This window comes from Athalia rosae, chromosome 4 (assembly GCF_917208135.1).
Source record: "Athalia rosae chromosome 4, iyAthRosa1.1, whole genome shotgun sequence".
NCBI classification, from domain to species: Eukaryota; Metazoa; Arthropoda; class Insecta; order Hymenoptera; family Athaliidae; genus Athalia; species Athalia rosae.
Genome location: NC_064029.1, coordinates 18,449,116 through 18,472,549, shown reverse-complemented (window position 1 = coordinate 18,472,549; position 23,434 = coordinate 18,449,116). Strand labels below are relative to the sequence as shown.

At 42.8% G+C, this 23,434-nt stretch overlaps 2 protein-coding genes across 4 annotated transcripts in view; one reads left to right on the top strand and one right to left on the bottom strand.

The window, feature by feature from the left end:
* The window catches only part of LOC105693593 (zinc finger protein 624), a 34,828-nt gene extending 19,403 nt beyond the window's left edge, over nucleotides 1–15,425 (bottom strand). The window contains exons 1-3 of one of the 2 annotated variants that reach the window (XM_048654447.1): nucleotides 14,697–15,149; nucleotides 13,798–14,122; nucleotides 29–1,180 (exon numbers count right to left, since the gene is read on the bottom strand). In XM_048654447.1, coding sequence (XP_048510404.1) covers nucleotides 29–1,093 — 1,065 coding nt within the window. In that variant the 5' untranslated portion in view covers nucleotides 1,094–1,180; nucleotides 13,798–14,122; nucleotides 14,697–15,149. Of the gene's footprint in view, nucleotides 1–28; nucleotides 1,181–13,797; nucleotides 14,123–14,696; nucleotides 15,150–15,293 lie in introns of those variants that run through there. The other variant, XM_020856725.3, reaches the window with a different exon arrangement.
* An 830-nt stretch (nucleotides 15,426–16,255) lies between these two features.
* LOC105688735 (protein tiptop) overlaps nucleotides 16,256–23,434 on the top strand; it is a 100,100-nt gene continuing 92,921 nt past the window's right edge. For both annotated transcript variants that reach the window (XM_048654437.1, XM_048654436.1), the window contains exon 1: nucleotides 16,256–16,678. In XM_048654437.1, the coding sequence (XP_048510394.1) occupies nucleotides 16,639–16,678 (40 nt within the window). In that variant the 5' untranslated portion in view covers nucleotides 16,256–16,638. The remainder of the gene's footprint in view (nucleotides 16,679–23,434) is intronic.

Genomic DNA, 23,434 nt, shown 5'->3' with positions numbered 1-23,434 from the left:
TTCCGTTCGAGCAAATTTTGATACAAACCTGCCCGTGCGCAGCATCCGCAGGTTTCCATTTTCCACCGGTATGCGAAGACGGCGGTCTTTCGGGGTTACAATCCTCGTCAGGTTCGCCTTCGTATTCGACGAGTTCATTTTCGACCTGAGAAACCACGTCTTGGAGTCCCGGTTTCCATTTACCACCGGTGTGTCCTTGAGGTGGGTATTCAGGGTCGTTGGCATCGTCGGTTCCGGAGCAAGAATCTTCGTCGGGGATGTCGTCATCCGGCGATTCGACGTCGTCCGAGTCAACGTCATTGGCATAATCGTAATCCGCGTATCGTAAAAGACCGGAAGTGTGGGCGATCATTCCCTTACTGGCTTCGGTAGTCGTTCCCAAGTCAGAAAGTATCGTGTCTCCCAACCAGACTTCTCGTCGTTTAGATGATACCGATTTCTGTACCGAACTTTCTTCACTTTCCATAAAAGTTTCCAATGGATTTTCAAGCGGCGCTGACTGGTCCGCTTTCTGCACTACGTAGTTCGGTGTCTCAATTTTCATCATCAACGGCGCCACGTTGACACAGTTTTTACCAGATTCGGAAATAACCGCCACCGGTTTCGTGGCGGTGGAGGAAGACGCGACGATATCTGGAAACCCGACCAATGACGGAATACTCAAATGATCGGTAGGATTGTCCAGCTCCGCGTCCACCGTCATGACGTTCAATTTTCCTTGAACGATGCTTTTTTGAGCAACGTCTTCCGGGTCGGTTTGATGAGATCGTTTCAGTCGTTTTTTGGCATCTACTTGTCTGTTACTCTGCTCGTTTTTTCGTCCCCGGTTGAAACGAGTCCTCGCGGTTCGACGCGGTGATTTTTTCGCGCTGCTTTGCAGCTCGAGAGAATTAAAGAACGCGTCCGCATTCGGTATTTCGGGATACGAAACCTGCTGCGAAACGTTCGCCGTGTCTTCGGCGGTATTGAGGTTCTTCGCCACGGGACGACAGCACCCTGCCTGTCGGTGGCGCACGTAATTTTCTAAACCGGATATCGTCGCGTGACATTTTATGCAGAAATGAGTGTCGTCTTCGTCTTCGTAGCCGTCCATTTCGACGCGATCGAAATTACAATCCGACGACGATGGAGTGGCATTTGTGGTGAGAGAGAAAAAAAAAAATCGAAAAATAAAATTAACCTGAAAGCAAAAAATTTCACCCATCGATATATGTATTACAGAGAGAATGTAGAGATCAAATACATTAATTACCGAAGTAAGAAGATTTTAACGACAGGATTATGAAAGCAGTAATTGGATACGAAGAAGAAACTCTTTACGAGGCCTCGACGGCGGTATCGACGGTATAACCGAGTACTCGTGAAAGTTTTCAACGACAGATTTTTGCCGTTTTCAAGTAATCGAAGTCCATATCTGTATTCGCTAATATTTATAATACACTCGAAGCGAAGGCTGCAGCGTGTCCGTATACCTTAGAAAGTATTCATAGTTTCACGAGGGCAATAAATGGCGAGGGAATGAGTAAACAAGATCTGTCATATAGCGCACCTCGCCAGATATATAATATCCGTATACACGTTCAGCGTGGAGCAATAAAATCGTGATCGTGTTCTGTCTACCGAAGAACGATGGTTCTGGTTTCTCGAGTCCGCGAGACGAGGCAACGCGATGTGAAGAAACCCCCTCAGCGGCTACACCTTCTATGCAGCTGCCATATAACCGGCAACCTTAAGTCCCAGAAATAAATATAACGCGCTATATACTTCGTTGTTTACCCAGCCAGGTCGATGGGACAGGAGACACGGTGGTCAAGAATTTAATTACGACGAGGGAACGGTGGGACCCCTCGCACGAAACGTGATTTGGGTCCGGGCCAATTTCCCCCACAATTTCGTCGATGAGCGGATCAATCTATTCTTCGTTTGTTCGAATCCGGAATCCAGCGCATGAATTTTTCGCTCTTTAACGGGAGAAGCCTAAAAATATTATTAAATTCGCAGGTACGGCCCTGAAGAATTTCATTTTAGACCGGTAAAGTGAGACATCTTTTAACACATATACGGGGAACGAACGGCGAGCAGATGCTGACCGATGTACCCGTAAGGAAAAATCGGTGTTCCAAGAATAAAAAGAATAAGGAACAACTTGATGCTCGAATACTCGCGTAGCTCTGCAGAACGAAGGGAACACACGTAGGGTGATGGTGATGTTGAGGGTGAAGCGAGGGCGAGCTCGAGGGGAATATGAGAGAACGGGGGGATGAGGGTAGCAAGAACGGTCGATGCCGCGGCCGTTATTCGGACAACGACACTCTGCGCCCCGTCCATCCCTCCGTCCGTGTACGATACGTACGTCTGTCTCTTCTCTTCTCTTCTCTTTCGCCGTCTAGATCGACTTAGACTTCCACTACCACTTCCATTTCCACTTCCACTTCCACTTCCACTTCCACTTCTCTCCCCCTCCCCGCACCGCGAAAGGGCAAAAGGTCGCAAGGTCTGCGTATAACAAATACGCAGGTAAATATCCCGCGGACCATGCATGCGGCGAGAAGAAAGTTGGAAGGCGGAAAGAGGCAGCCCTAGCAGGGTCAGGGGTATGGGAAAATGACTCTATTCTCTCCCCCGAGTTTAACGGGTTTCTTGGCACGCGAGTCGAGAGTCGAGAATCGAGACGGAAGTCGAGCGCTGCCTCGGGCGGAGTGTGGAACCCGAAAGGACCGATTGATTTCGACTTTTCGTATTGAGAACTCCTCACCCCTCTACCCTCTTCCGGTTTTCTCAAGAGCACCGCGCAACCGGAAATACATACGCGGTCTGCGTAGTCAGTCGCAAATAAAGAAAATAAGTACACGCGTGATCTTTGAAAAATTTCTGCTTCTTTTTCCCGACCAACGAATAGATTCGGACAAATAACAGACGAATTAAAGGGGAGACAGCTGACGGAGAGGGAAGGAAGTTAGAGTCTGGATATACCCGTTCGTGGATCGCGACACCCGCAGATCCGGTCATTGTACGATTTACGAGTGTTTAGCGAAAAAAAATAAATAACACCGTTAATTGCCCTCCGCCGGTGTTGCAATAGGTGGGGGATAACACGCGTCGTATGACGGGATGCGCGATTGAACGATACGTCGATAGGATACGTACGTACGTACGTACGTGTACTTGTGTATCCCCGTCTATCTATCGCGATATCGATGGCGCGTGATGCTGCGGACAACGTAGAACGAGTAAACTGACCAATGGTCATCTATACTAACAAGGTACGAGAAACGCGATACGCGTTGCCGAAGCGGTAAAATGAAAAGCAGAGCGACAGGGGTAGTTTTCTCTTCTTCTCTCCGACGACAACCGACGACTAATCCTTCATTATCGGACGTCTTGTAAAAACATCCCGTTCCTTCTTTGCGACAGACAAAAATAAGGTAGAGAAAACTAGAATACACACGGTGCGGTACCGCGGCGCGTATATAGTTTTGTCCGATAGCGTTGTTGCTGACCGTTAAGGGATGGTTTTAGTCCCCCAGGAGGTTGAGAGACGTGAAGCAGGATATCCATCACTTTGCTTCTGTCAAACCTCTCCGCGAACTAATTACTATTTGCTAAAGTTCGCGTTGGTGTAGTCGCGGTTCGAGGGTGGAGCGGCGGAGCGGCGGAGGAGGACGACGTCGAGTTTCAATCCACATCTTGTAAGGTGGGATGTGCGAAGGTGGGTTTATACGGGATGTGGACGGCCGTGTCTAGTGATAGGAGAGCGACGTGGCCGGCGGGCATCTCGTCTCCTAGGACAAATCGAATGATCGAGGAGCGTCCCTCTTTAATAATAATTACCGTCACGTTAATCCGGGTAGCCCCACGAAGCTGGATCGTCACAAGACGGTTAATACGCGACGAACGCCCACGGGATCCGCGTCGGCACTTCTGTACCACGACGAGCAGCGAAGGGAGAGATAGAGAGAGAGAGCGGGTCACGCGGCGCGGAAAGTTAATCTCATACGTGTATATCTATAATCTGCAGTTTCCAAGTTGCGCTACCGTTTGGAAGAGTTGAAGTTTCGATATTCAATTTCCGTAGATCGCGCCTACGGGTAATACGAATCGATCATACGATGATTCGGGGGTGAAGACCCATTCCCGTAAACGTCTTCGTCACGCTATCTGCCGCCGTAATCTCGAGCGCGAGGAACCGTACAGCTGAAGAATTTACCGCTTCGATAAGAAGTGCTTGGATTAAAAAGAATCCGATTTTCAACTCGTTAAGGAACAAATGACCGAGTCACAATGGAAACACGGAATTCCTCGGTAAGATTCGATCGATCCCGAACTTCCCGAGTCGCGTAACGAAGACCGTGGTAAAAAAATCCTCCCTATTATCCCTTCGAGAAAAAATGAATTTCCTCGAGTACCCGGCTAATTTCGAAAAGTCGAAAGTATTCCGTATGAAAAAATAAAATAAATAAATAAATAAAAATACTCAACGCGGAGCGCCGGTTGTAAATAACATTGTTCGAATAAGGGCTGCCTCTGCCATGCACACATGGGTCGGAACGAAGCGGTATAATCATTCCTTTGCATCGGGGTATAAAAGATACGAAATAGTCGTTCCATCGGCGGGTTCCGGCAAGTAGGTATATAGGTGGGATGTAGGTGGGATACCTCATCCCCGGGTCCGGCTGCAGTGTGTATCATAGGAAGCTGCACCACGGAGCGGACGAGAGCGAGGTGGATAGCTGAGAAGAAGATCCTCGGAATATTGAGCCGCTCCGCTTAATGTTTCTAACGACGTTAGACCAACGGCGTGTGCCAGGAGGAGGACAGGCACTTCCAATCCCTCCGTTCCCCTCGCCTCCCGATCCTCGTCCCCGTAACCCCCATCCCCTCGGCCGATGTTATACCTCGCTACCTCCTGTAGGACGGGGATATAAACGGAAAGGTGTGTATGTAGCGCACGTACTCCTTCCGTCCATCCGACGTATCCCGACCCCCCCCCCCCCCCCCCCAACTCCTCACCCCTTTGACCCCCTTCGCGGCCCCCCGCGCCCCCCGTTTTTCCCGAGAAAACCCGGAGAGTTGCATCTACGTATATAGAGCATACATAGCGGGCGCTATACGCGAGCTGCCCCCGAATAGGACGATGGGGTGAGAGCTGCCTCTGTCTAATCGATGCCGCGCTCCGCTGTGCGCGCTGTGCCTGCCGGCTATTACGCACCTTAATGTCCTCCCAACCGACTCCCTCTGAAACGGGCGGCCATGACACGTGTCAATCTGCCGCAGACGCGGGATCGATACCGTGCACGACGGACCAAAGGCACCTACTATACTCGCACCGAAACCAACGAACCAACTACACCCCTCCTCCCCCGAACCACCCACCCCCTCGCAGCATTCGAACGCACACAGTTAGGGGGACTCGTATTGTACTCTCCACCGTTTCCACGTACATTCCGAAATACATTTAACTATTCATCGATGCACACGACAAACCTTGTAAGAGTGGCTGCGTTGTACGCTCTTTGTATGATTAGCTTAAGCTTCGTCCTCCTTCTTTTTCGTTCTGTTCTGTTCTGTTCTGTTTTTTTTTTTTTTTCACCAGTCTGGAATAAAATACGTCAGGATTTGGATTTACATGGGGATCGGACACCCTGAATATTCGACCATGCGGTCGCTCGCGGTTGTTCAGTCGTAGGAAAAGTATACTTCGGTGTTGGAAAATCGTGACGAAAATGACCAACTCTCGCGCTCCAGAGTTGCCTGCGGTTCGAATTATCCGCGTGAAAAAGCTCCGACCTTTGATTCGATGAATTAAATTCGTTCGACATCAATGTGAAGAATAAAGTGAAATTCGAGGACTGAAAAATTTTGTGACTTTTCTCGAACTTTGCAATGATTTTTTTTTTTTTTTTTTTTTAGAAAAGACGTACCAACGAAACCTGATTATGTAGAACTGATGTCGAGCACTGGATTTCGTTCATACGGACTGTATAAGCCATAAGGGTAGAAGTTTGTCAGGCTAAAGAAAAGGTATACGGAGCATCGGGGCGTTTTTTCCACCCTTAGAGCGGGCGATAATTTGCTCTTTATATTCGCGTCGTCGCTGGCTAGCGATCGGTAGCGCCAACTGGTGGACGTTGTCGACTTAAGGGTTCTCCGTACAACCCCTACGTTAAATCCACACATTACCGTATCGTAGCGAAGTATTACACGGTCCAAAAATCTATGCAATTTTTTATTTCTACTCCCTTAACACCGTAATTAGGATATCTACAACTACTTCACAAAAACGTATTCCCCAAATTTCCACCGTTCAGAGATTCACTTTTGTGACACCCGTTAGTTTTTCGACTACAGTTCCAACCGCATGTCTCCTGTAAGTGGTGGGTATGCGTCTATGTCCTTGCCTTTGGATTGATATTTTTTCATTGAATTAATTTCGTTTTTCTATCTCGCACCGTAGGAGTCGGGTCCTATTCGCCTGCGCGACGCGCGTTTCTATATCAACGGCGTCTTTGAAATCGTTTCTTTTTAGCTTTATACGCTGTCCATAAGCCATTAGGGATTGGCAGTTTACAGAGGTGGAGAGAGACCCCGTTTGCGGATAGCATTGCCCATAGCTGTCTTCGGGTATTTCTCCCTCCCCGTACCTCTCCACCCATATATACCCTCTACTTGCAACGTGTACCTTTCCGTGCGTGTATATATATGGCTATCCAAGGAGCCGCTCCTATCACGCCGTGTGACTCGAGGGCAAAGGACTGCCAAGCGTAAAAAAGGGTCTACGTGCCAAGAAAGTGGAAACAACCGGATATCCAACTATTTTCAAACTCGGATGCCATTGGAAAATCTTACTTGTTTTTTTATTTTATTTTATTTCACTTCGACTCAACTTGTCATTGCGACCCCATTATACAGTCATGCGCGAGGGATTGACGCGAATATTTCCAAACCAGAACGATTACCCGATCGAAGTACGATTGAATTATTCACGTGTGCATACCCAGGAACTGAAAAACTTATAATGTAATAAAAGGTATATGCGCGGGTCATCCCGTCGAATGTGAACCGCAGCACCCGCACGTGAAGAGAAAAGAGATGGAGAATCGAAATAAGGTGAGGCGGTGGAGAAGGAAAGGGGACTAGAGGAGAACCCGTTGACTGTCGAAGAGAAAAAAAAGGAATGTAAGAAATAAAAAAAAAAAAAAAAAACGAACTTTGATTACCGATAATCCCTCACAACACGAACATTACCCCGGCTACGTGGCCACTGCTAATTGGAACTCCCACGTGGTTCTATATCCATATCAAATTATTCAGAATTCGAAGGGTTAACGTACTTGTATGCACACATACGTATTTCGGCGATAAATTACACGCTACTGATGTGTGGAGAATAAAAGAGCGGGTATCTGAGGTATAAAAAAAGCCGCGGTAAGTTTTAATACCTTTACTATTAGAGCTTGTGATGCGGAGGTGAAGAAAAAGAGAAAAAAAAAAAATTTACGTTATATATGCCGCGTAGACGGACGGACAGGTAGTGCATGTTTGTGACGGATTAAAGCGTGACTAGACTTTTGACCAATTAAGCTGGATATTCTCGTGCATATCTAACGGATAAATCACTTTCTACATAGTACCGATATACAAACGTACCTATACGGTATTATCATTTCGTTTCAACTTCAGACTACTTCGTAAGTTAATAACCAGATCGAATGAAATTTTGAAACGGCGGTTACGGTTTTAACGTTCGGTGTAATAAGTCTTCGGGACTTGCGATAAAAATTAAATTAGGTATTTACACGTATAATTTTCCAGAGTTCAAAAAGAAAATACCGCGACAATAATTTTCCGGCGTACGCGTGGTGGGCATATTTGAAAAATGAAATTACGGTAGTTGAAGGAAAAACGGCGAAGGAGCCAGGACGACGCGGAGAGCGGAAAATGTACAACTCTGGAGATTGGCAAAATCTTCGTGAGCGAAAACGATACGCTGTTTATAATTCACAAATCGGTGAGGAAGTGCCCAATAACCCCTGGCAATGAGGTACGGATATATATAAACCCATCGGAACGTATCAGAGCCGCGCAGCTATCCGCAGCGTCGAACTTATACGTACCTATCCCGCGTACCGGCTGTACCCGCATCAGCGATGAAATACCGTGCGATATTCGTAAATTTCTAACATCTGTACACAGGTATACGCTACGTATACCTACCCTGCGTACGCGGTGTACGTTTAGCCGAAGGATATCCAACTGCCCGCGATCGGCAGTTTCGAACGAAGAATTAGATGACTGCGGGTGGAAAATATTAACAAGTTTCTCGGTACTTATGACCTTCTTAAGTGCCCGCGTTATACTCTCTACTCTCCTATACCCGTAACTCTTATACTGCCGCTACGAATCATCCGAACCCTTCCGCCTCACCACTTCCGTATATTACATATTTACAGGTCCGTCGGTTTATGTGCACATAACACATCGAAATTCCGAGGGAATCGATGTCTCTATCTGCGATACGATTCAATGAAAATTGCAATGGAATTTTGGATTTTATCGTACGTCCTACTCAATTAATAGGTACAGTAATATTAATTGAAAAAAACATATACAGGTGTTAAATATATCTAGCGGGGTATATGAGACGTCAGGGTCTGCGGGGGTCCGTCTGTCTGTTTTTCACGTAGGAAAAAATCTGGCGCCACCACTTCGATTCGAACAACCTTCGTGACGCCTATATCTACAATATATTTTAATGATCATCGACACCTAGGCTACTACAGCCACTGGACGAAAATTATTTTTGGACACATAATTTATACACAGAAGCGAATCAAACGCTGCAGATGCTGTTCTAAACATCTGATCTTCGTCGTTTCAAGGTAATCGATTTGGAATCGGTAAGAAAATACCTGCAATAAATGAATTAATCGAAAGATATTTAAATTAATCTTTTTCATACCCAAAACTTTCGTAATACAGACGACTGGAATTATGAAAAAATTTTAAAAAATCTGTGGGGTGTATTTCGGGGGCGTTGGAATTGGGTCGAATATATAATATATGACGGCACCACTGCAGGGCGCGTATCTGTCGAAGTGGAACTCTTCCGTCCGACTCCGCCATCTTTCGCTTTCACGAGAGGGTCGAGGAACGGAGGGAGAATGAGAAAAAAAAAAAAAAAAAAAAGGAGAGAAAGATAAAGATAAAGAAAAAGAGAAAGAGAGGGAGAAACTTCTGGCGTTGGATTCTACAATACGGGGAGGGTATACGCTCTGCGATGGCTGAAGAAGACCCGGCAGACCCCCGTCGTTACACGGGGATAACTGCGAACCGAACTAAAATCGACTAAAATGGAAGCGAAGATCGACATCTGCGGACGATGTGGATATATACATACAACTAGGAGCATACGTCTTCCATTCACCTATCGGTTTAACGCCACTTTCAAACCGCGTATTCGATCTCCGACGATTTCTATCGAACGCTGCAGGTTATTTTTGTTGCCGTGCATGATATTCATGCTTCGGGTTCATCGTCTAGTTTCAAACGTCGAATTATGCGTCATCTGTATGTGTTTGAAAAAAAAATACACACGTGTATCAATTATATACACTCGATCGTTCGGATACTCGATAAATCAAATCCGTGCAGAATTCATTCGATCAATTCTATCGCGCCCTACATCTGTTGTCGAAATTGCAGATATAATTACATAGATTTCGTGTGTACGATATCGAATGAAATCAGCAAATAAATTCTTCTATCTTTATTTACTTCTTCATTTTTTGCTTTTTCATATTTCCCTCGTCATACACGAGCAGCTGTACACATACGTATAGGAGCCAGTTACCGCAGGGTACATCGGAGTCGTTGACGGCGTGTAGAAAAACGTTTTAACACGCACGTCGGTATTATAATAATTATCCAGCAGCGAGAGACTTTCTAAACAATTAGCCGTGTCAGAAGAAGGAATCCATGTACATATATATGCACGATAATTATGTACGGAGATGCCATTAGGGCTAAAACATCCATAAAATAGTGCATCGCTGTACGGAGGAGACAAATATGGTCGTATATTATTACATACGAATACCCGTGTGTACGTATACGCGTGGCATATTTGGTTTATACGCTTGTGTTCGATTTTCACTGGGATTGTAAATCGACGTATGGTATATGGTATAACGTGCGAGACGGTATGTGGTAGGCGACTACTGAGCGACAGTTAATCACGATCTTAACTAATTTTAATCGTCCGTTATAGGTAAACAGGCCGCTAAATAACTCAAACGAGTTATCCGGCAGTAACAGTATAATATAATGAACGTAACGTGTGAATCGCACATGTGTACCGTACATAATACGCGTTACACACATGCGCGTACAGCGTACGTTCAATCATTATACATCGGGCGTACGTAGAAAAAAAGAGGCGGATTATATATATTAGTGCTGGATGAGACGAATATACGGATATATGTGAGATTTAATTAATTGCCAACGGTTGACAACATTTACGTAGCGTCATTCTATGACGTCATTTTTCCAATTGATTGAGAACTGAAATTCTTAAACTGACAGTAAACAGACGTGGGTATATTTCTATAAATACGACAAACTAAATACATATATGTACATATATACAAGGAGATAGAACGAAGAAGCACTGTACCTCGATAAATTAAAATACACGATGAATGAACACATCAAAAGATTTGTACGTACGTACGTGATAATATTTCATGTACCTGCAGCTGTAAATTTACGCATAATGCACGTAAACCATGCAACGTGTGAGCTACATGACATGTATTAGAACAAAGGTAACAGTGTATGATATAATCTGAGGATGTAGAGACTTTTTTCCTATTTTTCGGAAATAATTCTCTGCGATTTTGGATCATTACGAAATCGTATTCCTCGGTACATAAAATATGTGATATATTTCAGTTTATTACATTGATATAAATGTGAATCTTTTTATCATAAAGAGTCAAATTATGCATTCGGTATATGTCTGAGATATAATTACCTATATATCTGAGTACGTCTGATGTATATTTTCCGTCCAGGTAACGTGAGGATATTATGGCTTCTAAGAGCTGACTAACCATACCGTACAATTCTGGCGAAACGAGTCGCGATCAACGCATGCTTCAAAATATTCGAATTTCTCGGTCTCTGCGAGTAAACCCGAGCTGCGCTAGACACAGCGTGGCCAGCAGCGTAGGGGCTTTGCTGCGAGGTGTCACCTTGACGGCTGTGTATCACAACAAGACGTCTACGCTGCTGGCTACGCTGACTCCGGCCCAGCTCGGGCTTATTCGGAGACCGAGAAATTCGAATATTTTGAAGCGTGGATCGAAGGCCCGTTTCACCGGAATCGCACTGTACAATAAATTATTATTTAACAAAAGTCATCTTCCGCTTATGAATTGTGAACAATTTTTGCGTAACGGTAAATTAATGTTCACGAAATGTGCATTCCGGGATGTGATTTAGGACCTTGTAAATTTAGAAAATTACAAAATCTATGAAGTGCTGAACAGATGCTAGAAACGATATGGCTGTACATGCACTCCAGAAAATGTAACAATGCACTTTGCCTATGCAGAAAATACATACAATTGCAACTCGCAAATCTACTTTTTTGTTGACCTGAAGCGGTGTATAGATGGGAAAAGATTCCTAATATCGTACCGGTACTAATATACCTGTAGCTGCATTTTTTCGCATGGTCAAGTTCGCTCACGTTCGACCTTGAAAAATAACTCTCACCATTTTTCGGAGGTTGTAAAACACCGTGAATTATGGACTCTATATACATATACAGCCGGCGCATTATAGTATACCTGTTACACTTTCACTTCGGCATAATTATGTTCGACTAGGTATAACTATACATGCATAAAATTTTGCAAATTTTTTTCCTACAAATCCTGATATACAATATTCCTCATACTACGACCAGATACGATTCTCGAAGCCGCGATAAACCTTGACCGTTGTCCATCTGTATTATATAGATGTGTACATAATTTTTACCTTCACATATACGTGTATATCATTGAATCTACGAGATCGGGCTGAACATTGAGGAAAGAATTCCAGGTGTTCTCGATCATTATGCACATACGTATAAACGTCAAAGAGACACGACGTCATCATCTGAACCTCCCAAATCGTGACGTCGATCCCACCCCCTCCTCATACCTCTCTCTGGCACATGTGTCATGTGTATAATATATTGATTGATAATATTTTAGCATATTGCCTGTTAACTAACGATCGAAAAATTTAATTCATAGCCGCGACGCGGCGTATTTTACCAACGTCAAATCTTGTTCCGAATATTATCGAGATAGCCTGAGCATTATTCATCGGAATGTTAATGAGACAGTCGTAGGTATGTGTTATTATAATTATCGTATCGATGTTTTTGTTGCACGTTATACTATACGTGTATAAATTGATATTTGCTCGTGTAAAATAGCGTACACCACATTACATATCGGTGGGATTGTAGAATACGTTCGAGATGGGACTGCAGAGTGACTGATTTCAAGGATATCTATACTCGTTGTATCTTTTGCAAAATATATATGCCTGATATTTTGCTGAATCCGTCTGCACGACTATGTAATTATATTGAGTACACGACGCAAGTTTTTATGAACAAAATAATATACGTATACCATCACAACAAATCTTCTTCAGACGACGTTGAGATATTTTTACATCATATAAGAGTGAACTTTATATTAATATATTTCATTTTATAGATATACACATTGTGTCTTCGGTAGCGCAATAAAACCGGACGCGCGTCTCGGTTGAATTAATTTATGTATTCGATGTACGGTAATAAAATGATTGAAGAAAGATATTTATCGTCGCGAATTTGGGTCCAGCCAAAAAACGGAATATGACGCGAGTAATTTTTTGCTCAGTAGTGGACTCGGTCGTCGAAACGTCTGCACGATCACTGCGGTGATGAAATCGCAAATATACGCTCCGGTAGAGATATGTAACTATGAGATGAAAAAATGACGGCTCGAATTGAATTGCACTTTCGACGTGGTTTGAATCGGCGACGATTTTTGGTTCTTCATCCGCCTAGGGGTTGCGAAAATTCCTGAAGGGCAGCGATTGGTGTGGAATAGATGGAGGAAATTTTATATTTTTTGGAAATCCACCCCTGCGCGCAGCACTGCGGATGAGATGCCCGCAAGAATCAGGAGCGGATAGAGACACGACGAAAGCACATAAACATCGAAGGGGGTCTCCCGATCCGAGTCTGTGCTTTTTCGCTCTTTCGTGAATCGCCCCGCGTGCGCGCGTTCGTTCAACGTGGAGGAGGCGTGGCTTTTGTGCCACGTGACCGGGTTCTTTCACGTTACTACGTGGTGGGGGTACTCTATGACGCTATAGATCAAAGAGACACCGCCTACCAACCCTTTGGGGGGCGGAGCAACTTGCCCCGGGTTGCTTTCTAGCGCCACGTTACGGAGCTTGCGGAAATATAACGTGACAACAAACGACAATAATCGAAGAGAGAGAGAGTTCAGAACCAGAGAATCTTTCGACTCAAGGTCCAAAACGAGATCCAGATTTTTATCGATTATTTTTTTTACCCCAAAAATTTCCAAGATTTCGTTTTTTTCTTCGATGGATCGAGGAGTGTTGAACGAGTTTTTTAAGGTTAGGTCAGACTAAAGCCCTTTTTTCAACATTCCAGGCAGATTTATGGTTTGGAAAAAATAGGGGATGATTTCAGCGAGGTGTCGGACTCACCCCAATGGATTCTTCTTCTTCGGGTACACTCTTGATCGTCCGAATTGCTCCAAACAGTCGAGAAACTCTCAGCTACTTTCTCACTTTACTGTAGTACCAACCTCACCCGTGACGCCGCGGCGCACGACGTCAAAGTCTCGGTGGAGGGAGACACGTTTCAACCTTCCTCGCCCCTCGTACTCCCATGTCACTTTTGCCCCAAGGGGCAAGGGGATCGTCCGCCCCGCCTCCTTTCAAACACGCTTAGCTTTTCATGGAGTTCTTCCTTCTTCTGACTCTTCTGTATAGAGAACTTAGGGGCAGCAGCCAAAAGCCATGCCATACTCTTGAGGGCAACAATTATTTTTAATATTCTCGCATACATTTTCCTTACCCCACCCCCTCTGTGCCCCTCCCCTCCCTGCCCCTCCCCTCCCCGCCCACCGCTGCCCCTCCCCTTATCAAACTCGACCGAACATACTTTGAATGAATAAATAATAAAAATGAGAAAAACAAACGTCTCCCGATGCATGAATAGGGGTTGAAAAATTAATACCCCGTCATTGCTGATTTTCGGAGCAGATATGGTAGAATATTGAAATGGTTTTTTTTTTCGTCTTCTCTCCAAGGATTGGAAAAACTGAAGAAGTAGCAAAAACTCTGAAGGGAAACAGGGGGTGTATTTTGAGGAAGGGTAAAGGGTGGAGGGTGGAGGTCGAAGGTAGGACGACGGGGTGGGTTAGGCGGGTTTATTTACGGTGTGCAGGATACAGTTGTGCGTTATTGAGGTACGTATAGAGAGACAGGGAGTGCATTGACTAGACACTGCAGGGTGGAGGGCTCGAGCCTTGGGTTTGGGATGCGATGAGGAGAGTGGCTAGCGATTGCGCCCGCGCCACCGTCATCCTCCTCCTACTCACCTACACTCCACCACTCAATCTGCTCACTCTCCGATGCCTCTTGTTCTCGTTTCTCGTTTCTCGTTCTCGCTTTTCTCTTTTAACCTCCATCTCCTTTTCCTCTCTCGCAACTCCAACTCCGAGTCGAACTCCGACTCAAACGACGCGACGACGACAAGCATCGCGGGTTCTCGTCCCTCCGTTCGTCTCCGGGTTTTCGCTTCGGCTTCGGGCTCCGGTTGTATGAACGCCGCGACTCGCGAGGACTTCAACCCCCTCCACGGGAACGACGCCGCGACGCCAGTCTCCACTCAGTCAGCGCTGGACCGCCGCTCGCTCAATTTCGTATACGCGTTTTATTCGATATCGATAGAAAGTTTTGAAAAATCACCCCGCGATTTTGAAATCTATGTATACGCATTACAATCGGGGACGTCGTTCGTACACATGTATACCCACGTATATTATCGCCGATAATACGTCATACCCCATACGCGACACAGGACAACCCGTCCGACCGATAGGAGAGAATAAAAAACGAAAAACACGTCGCGATACATGTACTCGTTATCTCTATAAAATAATGAAAGTAAATAATATATGACCAAAACAATATACCTGCATTATCACTACAGGTGAAAAAAACACGTTGCTCTAGATAAGGAGTTCGTCGTCATCGTTCGTCGTCATCGTCATCGTTTCCACCCCCACCTCTTCCGACCCCGTCCGACCTCCTCAGACGTCTCCGCGTCGTTCGTTCTCCGATCGCACCCCCTTTTTCCTCCGCATCGCATCTCGAGTCTGTCCGCGGTTGTGCAGAGTTTCGCAGGGGAGCCGGTCTGTCAAACCAAAACAGTATTGTGATATTGTTATCGGTTCCTATATGTACACATACGTAATTTAGGTATATTAATACATGTACGATGGGAGATCGTAAAAGTGTGCCGCATCGATGTGCGTTGTAATTACGTTCCATAAAAAAAATATCAAAACTGCAATTACACTCGAAATTTAGTTGCCACTATTCAATTCCACCGTTTTATCAAGTTTTCACTTTTTTTTACTGTTCGTGAGAAAGAAAAGTTCGCCTTCGTTTTACAGTACACGAAGCAACGTTTTTGGATTCTCCAAGTGCATACAAGTGTTGAGTGACTCGCATACATAATTATGAATAAGGTGCTAAGATGTTAAAATTTGTGAAATATTAACAAAAAATTATACAGCGGATTTGTTCTGGTTTTTGGTTGTTTTTTTTTTTTTTTTCACGTGCGCGGGACCAATTCTTACAGACGTATCACACTTACGTGCATTCGTACGTACGTACGTTATTATGTCTATCGCACTTATCGTCGATGTCGAAGTCGATAATATGCATACCTGTTACGCTGCTCCCGTTGCAGCTGTTGCACTTCGTTGCTGCCGCTGCTGCGAGCGAAGCACATGATACGTTAAAGTGTTTATTACATGCTGAAGTTGATGCGTACCAGTGCGTGTGCCGGTAGAAATTAAAAAGAGATATTTCACATCCTCACATCCAAATGCCTGCGATGAAAATTGTGAGGAGAAATGAAAATGTTAATTATGGGGTTTAACTCAAGTGCGTTATTCTCATCGTCGTCGAAGGACTGCTGCCAGAATCTGCATCGGTCCGAGTGCGTTTCAGTTTTTGTTTCTCTTTCGATCACATGCATCGCAGTTCAAGTGTTCAAACGTCCCACAGATAAATCGACGACCGATTGAAATTTGATATAAAAAAAAAAAAAAAAAAAAAAAATCGAGGATTACTTGGTAGCTGCACTGTGAATGGCAGGACCGATTAAATCGACCTCGTGCTCAATACAGATGTGCTACGATAACAACGTCCGCTAAATTATCGGTAGAATTAATTAAACGTAGAAAAGTATCATCCAGAAACGAAGAACTGGAGGGCCAAAGGATTCGCGAGGAACATCGCAGGACGCAGATGACCCGAAGAAAACAACACGCTCCTCAGCGAATGAAATGTAAGTGAATTTGAGGGAGACCAAAAAAAAAAATTCAAACAATCTTCGTCGACGACTCGCGCGATAATTGACGTACGTTAAATCGTCCGGATAATATAAGGCGAAAGAAACTCACGCCTCGCTCGAAATCCCTGTACGCGAACGGACCGCCCTTCCCACTGCTGCTGCTGCTGCTGTTGTAATGACCACGCCGTCGTATTTTGCCCAGAGAAAACCGATACCGAGAGACCACGTGCTATCAACATCACGCACCAAATCTCACATGCGCCATGCTCCGCGTAGACTTCTATTACTATAGGTACAACTACGTACCTCACGTGTTTACTACCATCGCGAAATTTTCTGTTCGCCAAATTATTGCGCGTCTCGCGTAACGTCGCCGAAGAAAACGACGGAAAAAATTTGATACCCAGATCCATTATAGATTAAAAAAATTAATTTTCGATCCCAGGTAGATCCTGTTTCCGTGATTCTAAATATCCGAACAGAAATCGCCCCAGAATAGGCCTCAATTGTGAAGAAAAAAATCGCTATGTGCATCAAAAATTTTAGAAAATCCATCGCTGAAATATAGCTATACCTGACTTGAAAAAATGGATGGAAGAAGCTGGCGAAATAATGTTTGCTATATCGATGATTTCTCTATAGTACCGGGTTTATTTATTTTTTTTTTTGCGTAAGATCGGCCGATTTGAATCGATCAGCGAGTTATCGAAAAAAGAACTTTCTGTGAGGACCTTCTTCAGTCACTTTATACACTAGATCAGAGATGTATCCAACGGTTGTGATTGGCTATTTGATATTATCGCGTTATGTCGTTGCGCGTTTATATGCCGTTGCTATCCGATATATATATACGAAATGTACATGAGGTATATATGTACGTAAGATAATATATATGTGAATATCTAAGTGTAGGTAAAACTATAAATCTTAATCGGTATGGTATACAGGTAATGGAGTTTACAGTTCCGCTATGCTTATAGCTGTTGCCAGGAATGAGTTATGGAGAAGAGATATTCAAAGCGTATATATTCCTCTGCATTTATACGTGTGGACGAACGTATTCTATATATACTCATATACGAACAAGCCGATGTGGCGTAGCAGGAGCAATGGATACGACAGCACCTTGCAGGTATTAGGCGCATACGGCTATGATACAGAAATACTAGGTATATCTGCGTATTCGGTACGAAGTTGGTTCGTCTCGACGATCGTCGCAACACACGGTATACGAAACACGTACATACATACCCGTATACAAACACGTTTTGCATACCCACGTATATATATTTCCATCGAAACGCGATTTCTCGATGATTTCTTACTCGACATATCGTGCGATTATATTCGAAAATCCCTTTTATAGCATCAGCTGCCTCTGCAGATAAAATCCCCGACACATTATACGCTTTGATAAATATTCCCAAATCATCGCCTGCATGTCAACTCGCTCCGATGATTTCTTTTTCTCATTTTTTTCTTTCTCTCTCTCTTTATTTTTCCCTCAATCTTCGACTAATTCACGAGTGCGAATGATTAACTTTTCTTACTCACATCGAAGAATTATTTTTGGCAATATATGTTCGAGCACATACCCATCCGTGTGTACATGGATGTATTAGGTATATCTTAATTATATTGTTTCGCGGGGTATGGATGTGAATATGTATATAATAAATTTACAATCCAACGTGTGATAATATAATACACCTATGTGAATCGCGTACATAGTTCGACGGAAAAGTTTACATACATATTTCATCTACATGTATATAACCTGTTGAATGAAATAAATTGCAGTATATACGTAGTCGGATGTGTGTGCTTTTATTTATTTAATTTTTTTTTTTTTTCTAATTTTCTCTCATTTTTTATTATTTGTCAATTTGTCGCAATGGCTAATCTTCCAATATAGATCACACGTATGTACATTGTACGCCAGTAGACACCGAGCACATATTCCTCGTACCATACATGTATTTGCACAACCACACAATCCACATCTGCATGTAAAATAATCTCGAAATCAGACGTCGATACTGTAAAATTTTCAATATTTATCAATATTCCTACACGCCCCTGCGGTGCAATTGCGATAAATATTATTTTATTTCATTACATAGGCATACGTGCGTATATGCACTCGTATAATCAAGACGAATTAATGTCAAAACTGTTACAGAATTTATTTTTATGCGGTCTACTTTAGTACATATGTGAGAGAGAAAAAATAAAACCCGGTATATTGACCACAGAATTTATTTATAATCATTTAGTTTTCATCTTTGAACGACCGATATAATAGGAGAGTGTAAAAAGTAGGAAGAGAAGAAGAAAAAGAAGAAGAAAAAATTTATGTTCACGTAGCTAATTCAAATGCGGTGACACATAATCGAAGGACTAACTACGATGTAATACGTGAAATATTTTTCGACAGGTCGTGATTTCATCATCCGTACGGATCGGTCCTGATATCGTTTCTCCTATACTTTATAACGCACGTATTATAAATGTGACGCACAAATGCGCGCGCGTGCAGGTGGTCCGCGGGAAAAAAAAATCTATTCTCGCTCATATCCGATCGAAATAGGTCGTAAAAATAAGAGGAGATGAGAGAAAAGAAGAGGAGGAAAAAATTAAAAATTATTGAAGATGAAAAAGCAGCTGATTTGTTAATTTGTTGAAACGATAGAGCGTCGTGGGACCGCACGGTGCGGCTCAGCCTGCCGATCCCGTGAATTCGAAAATTCATGGTACACGGCTCGGAATATAGCTCGTTAGGTAGTCGAGAAGCGTTTAATTGAAGCCACCGAAGACTGAAATACAATTTTCTATCCGAGAGTTGTTATATCTGTGACGAGTTTTCAACGTTCTCAGTCACTAACTCACGACAACGTGTAGACCACGTCGTCTGCAACGATGTCTATAAATTTCGAACTGTTTTCCCAAAATGCCTGCTGCTCACACATCGTACCGTGTACATAAATATATTTAAAAACATATATACCTCTATGCGGGCATACCTATGTGCATGATGTGTCTGAAAAATACAACAGAATCATATGATTCTATATGAATGCACAAATGAAGATTTTGCAGTGCGCATAGTGCGATGGATTAAGACGTAAAATGATACCAATTTTTTCCTCCCTCGAAAAGTTCTCCTTCCGGGAATAAATTCATCAGCGACATCAGGATGTCGCGGTGCGATAAAACATGCAACTCGCTAAACACCCGAACGGTTTCGTTGACGAATAATTTTCTCTGAAATATAACCCGGCGTTTTGTAAAAATATATTTTATTACGTTACAGTCGCGCTTGGCGCGACGACGTTAGACGGTTACGTTGCATCGCGCGCGGTGCTTAATTTCTCTATATATCTTAACGGCGGCGTTCGTAATTTATTAGACCGCTATACGGGTGAAAGGTTTTGACACGTGTACGTACACGTATCTACCTATACATGAAATACAATTTTATTGGAATTTTATATATTTTTATCCGTTATAATTACACGTGTACGGTGAAATATGGTTGATAGTTGATTGGTAAGAATCTAGCATGTATAAAGATATGTGAGGCCGCGTTATCACACACATATATACCTCTAATATATGCTTGAATTATACCCAGGCGCGTATTTTCATGATGAAGCAAATCCCTTGAGAATTTTTGAATTACTAGTAATATCGGTTCAATATAATCGTAGATATTCCATTCGTGTACGCGACATATTGCGTGTATTAGAAGACCAACGAAATTATAATCGACGTATGAAGATTATTTTATTCTTATTTCCGTTAATACGATCACGCGAATGACGTATAGAAATATCTGTGATGTTGAGACGCAGAAGAAGTTTGTGGATAGCTGCCGCTAATTGATTGATATTTACTCAGGCCTTCAGCCGATAAGAAGTTTCGCATGCTCGTGCAGGTAACGTCAATAACGGAAACAAACTAGAATTGATTCCCTTCGGCATGCTTGTATGTGCAGCTCATATCTGTATAGGGGGGTGCACGCGTACACGGTAACGAATAGTAGAGGTAAAAATTATAATCGTGTAATATTGTAACAGCCGATGTTTGGTATATTTGTAATTACGGTCAATTATACGAAGCCCGTCGCTACGACGATAATTGATCATCTGTTTGTTAAGTCTGTGCGAATTAGAACGTATTATACGTGTGCGTATCCGGTAATGACGAATCATAATGTACGGGCGTCGGGTATCGATGTTCTGAAAATTATGAATTTTTCCAACGACTCGAAAACCGTTGAAAACGAGTCATAAAAGGTCATCGTTGTCGGATCCACGACGGCAAAAATCAGCGGAGAAAAGCTCGACCGATTTTTATGGTGTTTATAGGGCGTCTCGACGCTGAGTCTCGGATACAAAATGGTGGCGTCGGAGTGACGCGGCGCCTGTGGTGTAGCCTGCAGCCCGATGCGGTCCCTCTTATACATCCTCGGCATCGGGAGCAGCGGTTAGGATCCTTGCACTTTACCGGTATCTGTTAAAAACCGAGAGGCAGGAACAAAAAAACCTTTTAGAAAAATTCCAGATAGTATAATTCCAGTCTCAAGTGTACGTATAAATCTTTAATTGGACGTTCAGCCTGATGCGACGCAGGCTGCAGGGGTTGAATTTCCTGCCTTCTTCCCTCATCTACCGCTTGTGCGGTGCAACCGCGATCGGCTTCATAATTTTCTCAATATGTGGGTAACTTGCATCCGCACTGCAGAGATATGAGAAACGAGAAATTCTGCGGCACAAACTGTAATAATTCGCCAGCTATTATCGCCGTACGCCGAAGACGTTCAGATTATTTTCCAGAGAGTTGCGCGTGGATGATAAACATGTACCTACTTCGTGTAGTCGCGGAAAATTGTAATGAATTAACACAATCGCTATATCGTTTCACGATGATTCTTCCTGACAGATTGATGTTTTCATTTATTCATATCGCGCAACTATGTAAAGATCTTGTTATACAACACGTGTGTATGTTACGTGCACACGGTGTAATATCTTCACCGTTGTGGTAGGTTAGCATGGAAGAAGATTCAGAAATTTCACCAGTATTATAAATTCTCTAGGCACGTTGCGCCGCGATGCTGCAGCAAGATTCCAAGATAATCATCAATGTAATCCTATTTATACATCCATTGAATTTATATATCTGCACAATATCCTAGACCCTGTATTCACGTGTGCATGCACACAATTACGTACGAATATAGGTACCTAATACAAGTCCTATTCATTGTTGGAAATTTATACGTATTTAACGTTACAACTATACACTCGTACATACCTACAATTATAATACCTATCCTTATATGCTTTTAAACACATACTAATATCGCAGATAAAGATATTATAATGTTGTCACACCTACGGAAGGAACTACACCTGCGTAGGCGTTTGTGATATCGTCGAACACACGGAACATATATAATATCGCATAGGTGTGTTGCACGCATAAGTTCAATGTATGACGTATATGCGGTCATTCGATGATAATATATAATTACGCTGTATTTATGTTCTATGTCTAGTTCTGGCGCATCGTATTGCACGCGTATGCAATCGATGATAACTAAAATAATGTAGCACGCGATGTACGGTATATTTTTGTTGCGCGGAATATTTTTTATAGACAGATTTACCTTCATTTTGAAGACAAAAGAATCGACTTTACGTGATTGGATATGCAATGATCGATAATTCGGGATGCGAATTGAATTTTTGTGATATTTCAACTCGTGATTTCCACAAATTTTCACTTATTTTCAAACGCTGACGAAATTGTCTCGAGATATATATGTACGTCTGTGTACATACGTAAATACATATGTACACCTATATGGATAGCGAATCAATCGGTAAATATTTACTCGATTGATTATTCATTTACACGTGGTCATCTCGACACCACTATCTCGTATGTAAAATATGAGATATTGAGCCAGAAAATAATAATTTTTTTATTTGGGTTTGATATGCTTTTCTCACGTATTTTGATCTCAAGAATCCGAATCTGAAAGAAAAAATAATCTATCTCTAAAATTGACCAAGTTATCGCGAATTTTCAGCTTTTTGGGGTCAAAAATAAAAAATTGATTTTTTAGTCTATCTTGATGTAATTTGAGCTCAGGAATCCAAATCTGGAAGAAGAATTGATCTATCTTAAAAAATGACCGAGTTATCCTCATTTTTTCGCATTTTTTGGCATAAATTTGAGGATATCTCGAAGGGAAAAAATCGTAGCTCAATTTGGACAACGGATTCGTGTTCCTGAGGTCAAAATACGTAAGAAAAGTGCCATACGATCAATTTTTTAAAATAAAAAATTTTGGCCAAAATTTGAGATTTTTCCAAGGGGTACCCCTTACGATTTTTTCAAATTTTGACCGAAAATTTTTATTTTTGAAAATTGATCGTATGGCACTTTTCTTACGTATTTTGACCTCAGGAACACGAATCCGTTGTCCAAATTGAGCTACGATTTTTTCCCTTCGAGATATCCTCAAATTTATGCCAAAAAATGCGAAAAAATGAGCATAACTCGGTCATTTTTTAAGATGGATCAATTTTTCCTTCAGATTCGGATTCCTGAGCTCAATTTACATTGAAATAGACCAAAAAATATATTTTTTATTTTTGACCCCAAAAAGCTGAAAATTGGCGATAACTCGGTCAATTCTAGAGATAGATCAATTTTTCTTTCAGATTTGGATTCCTG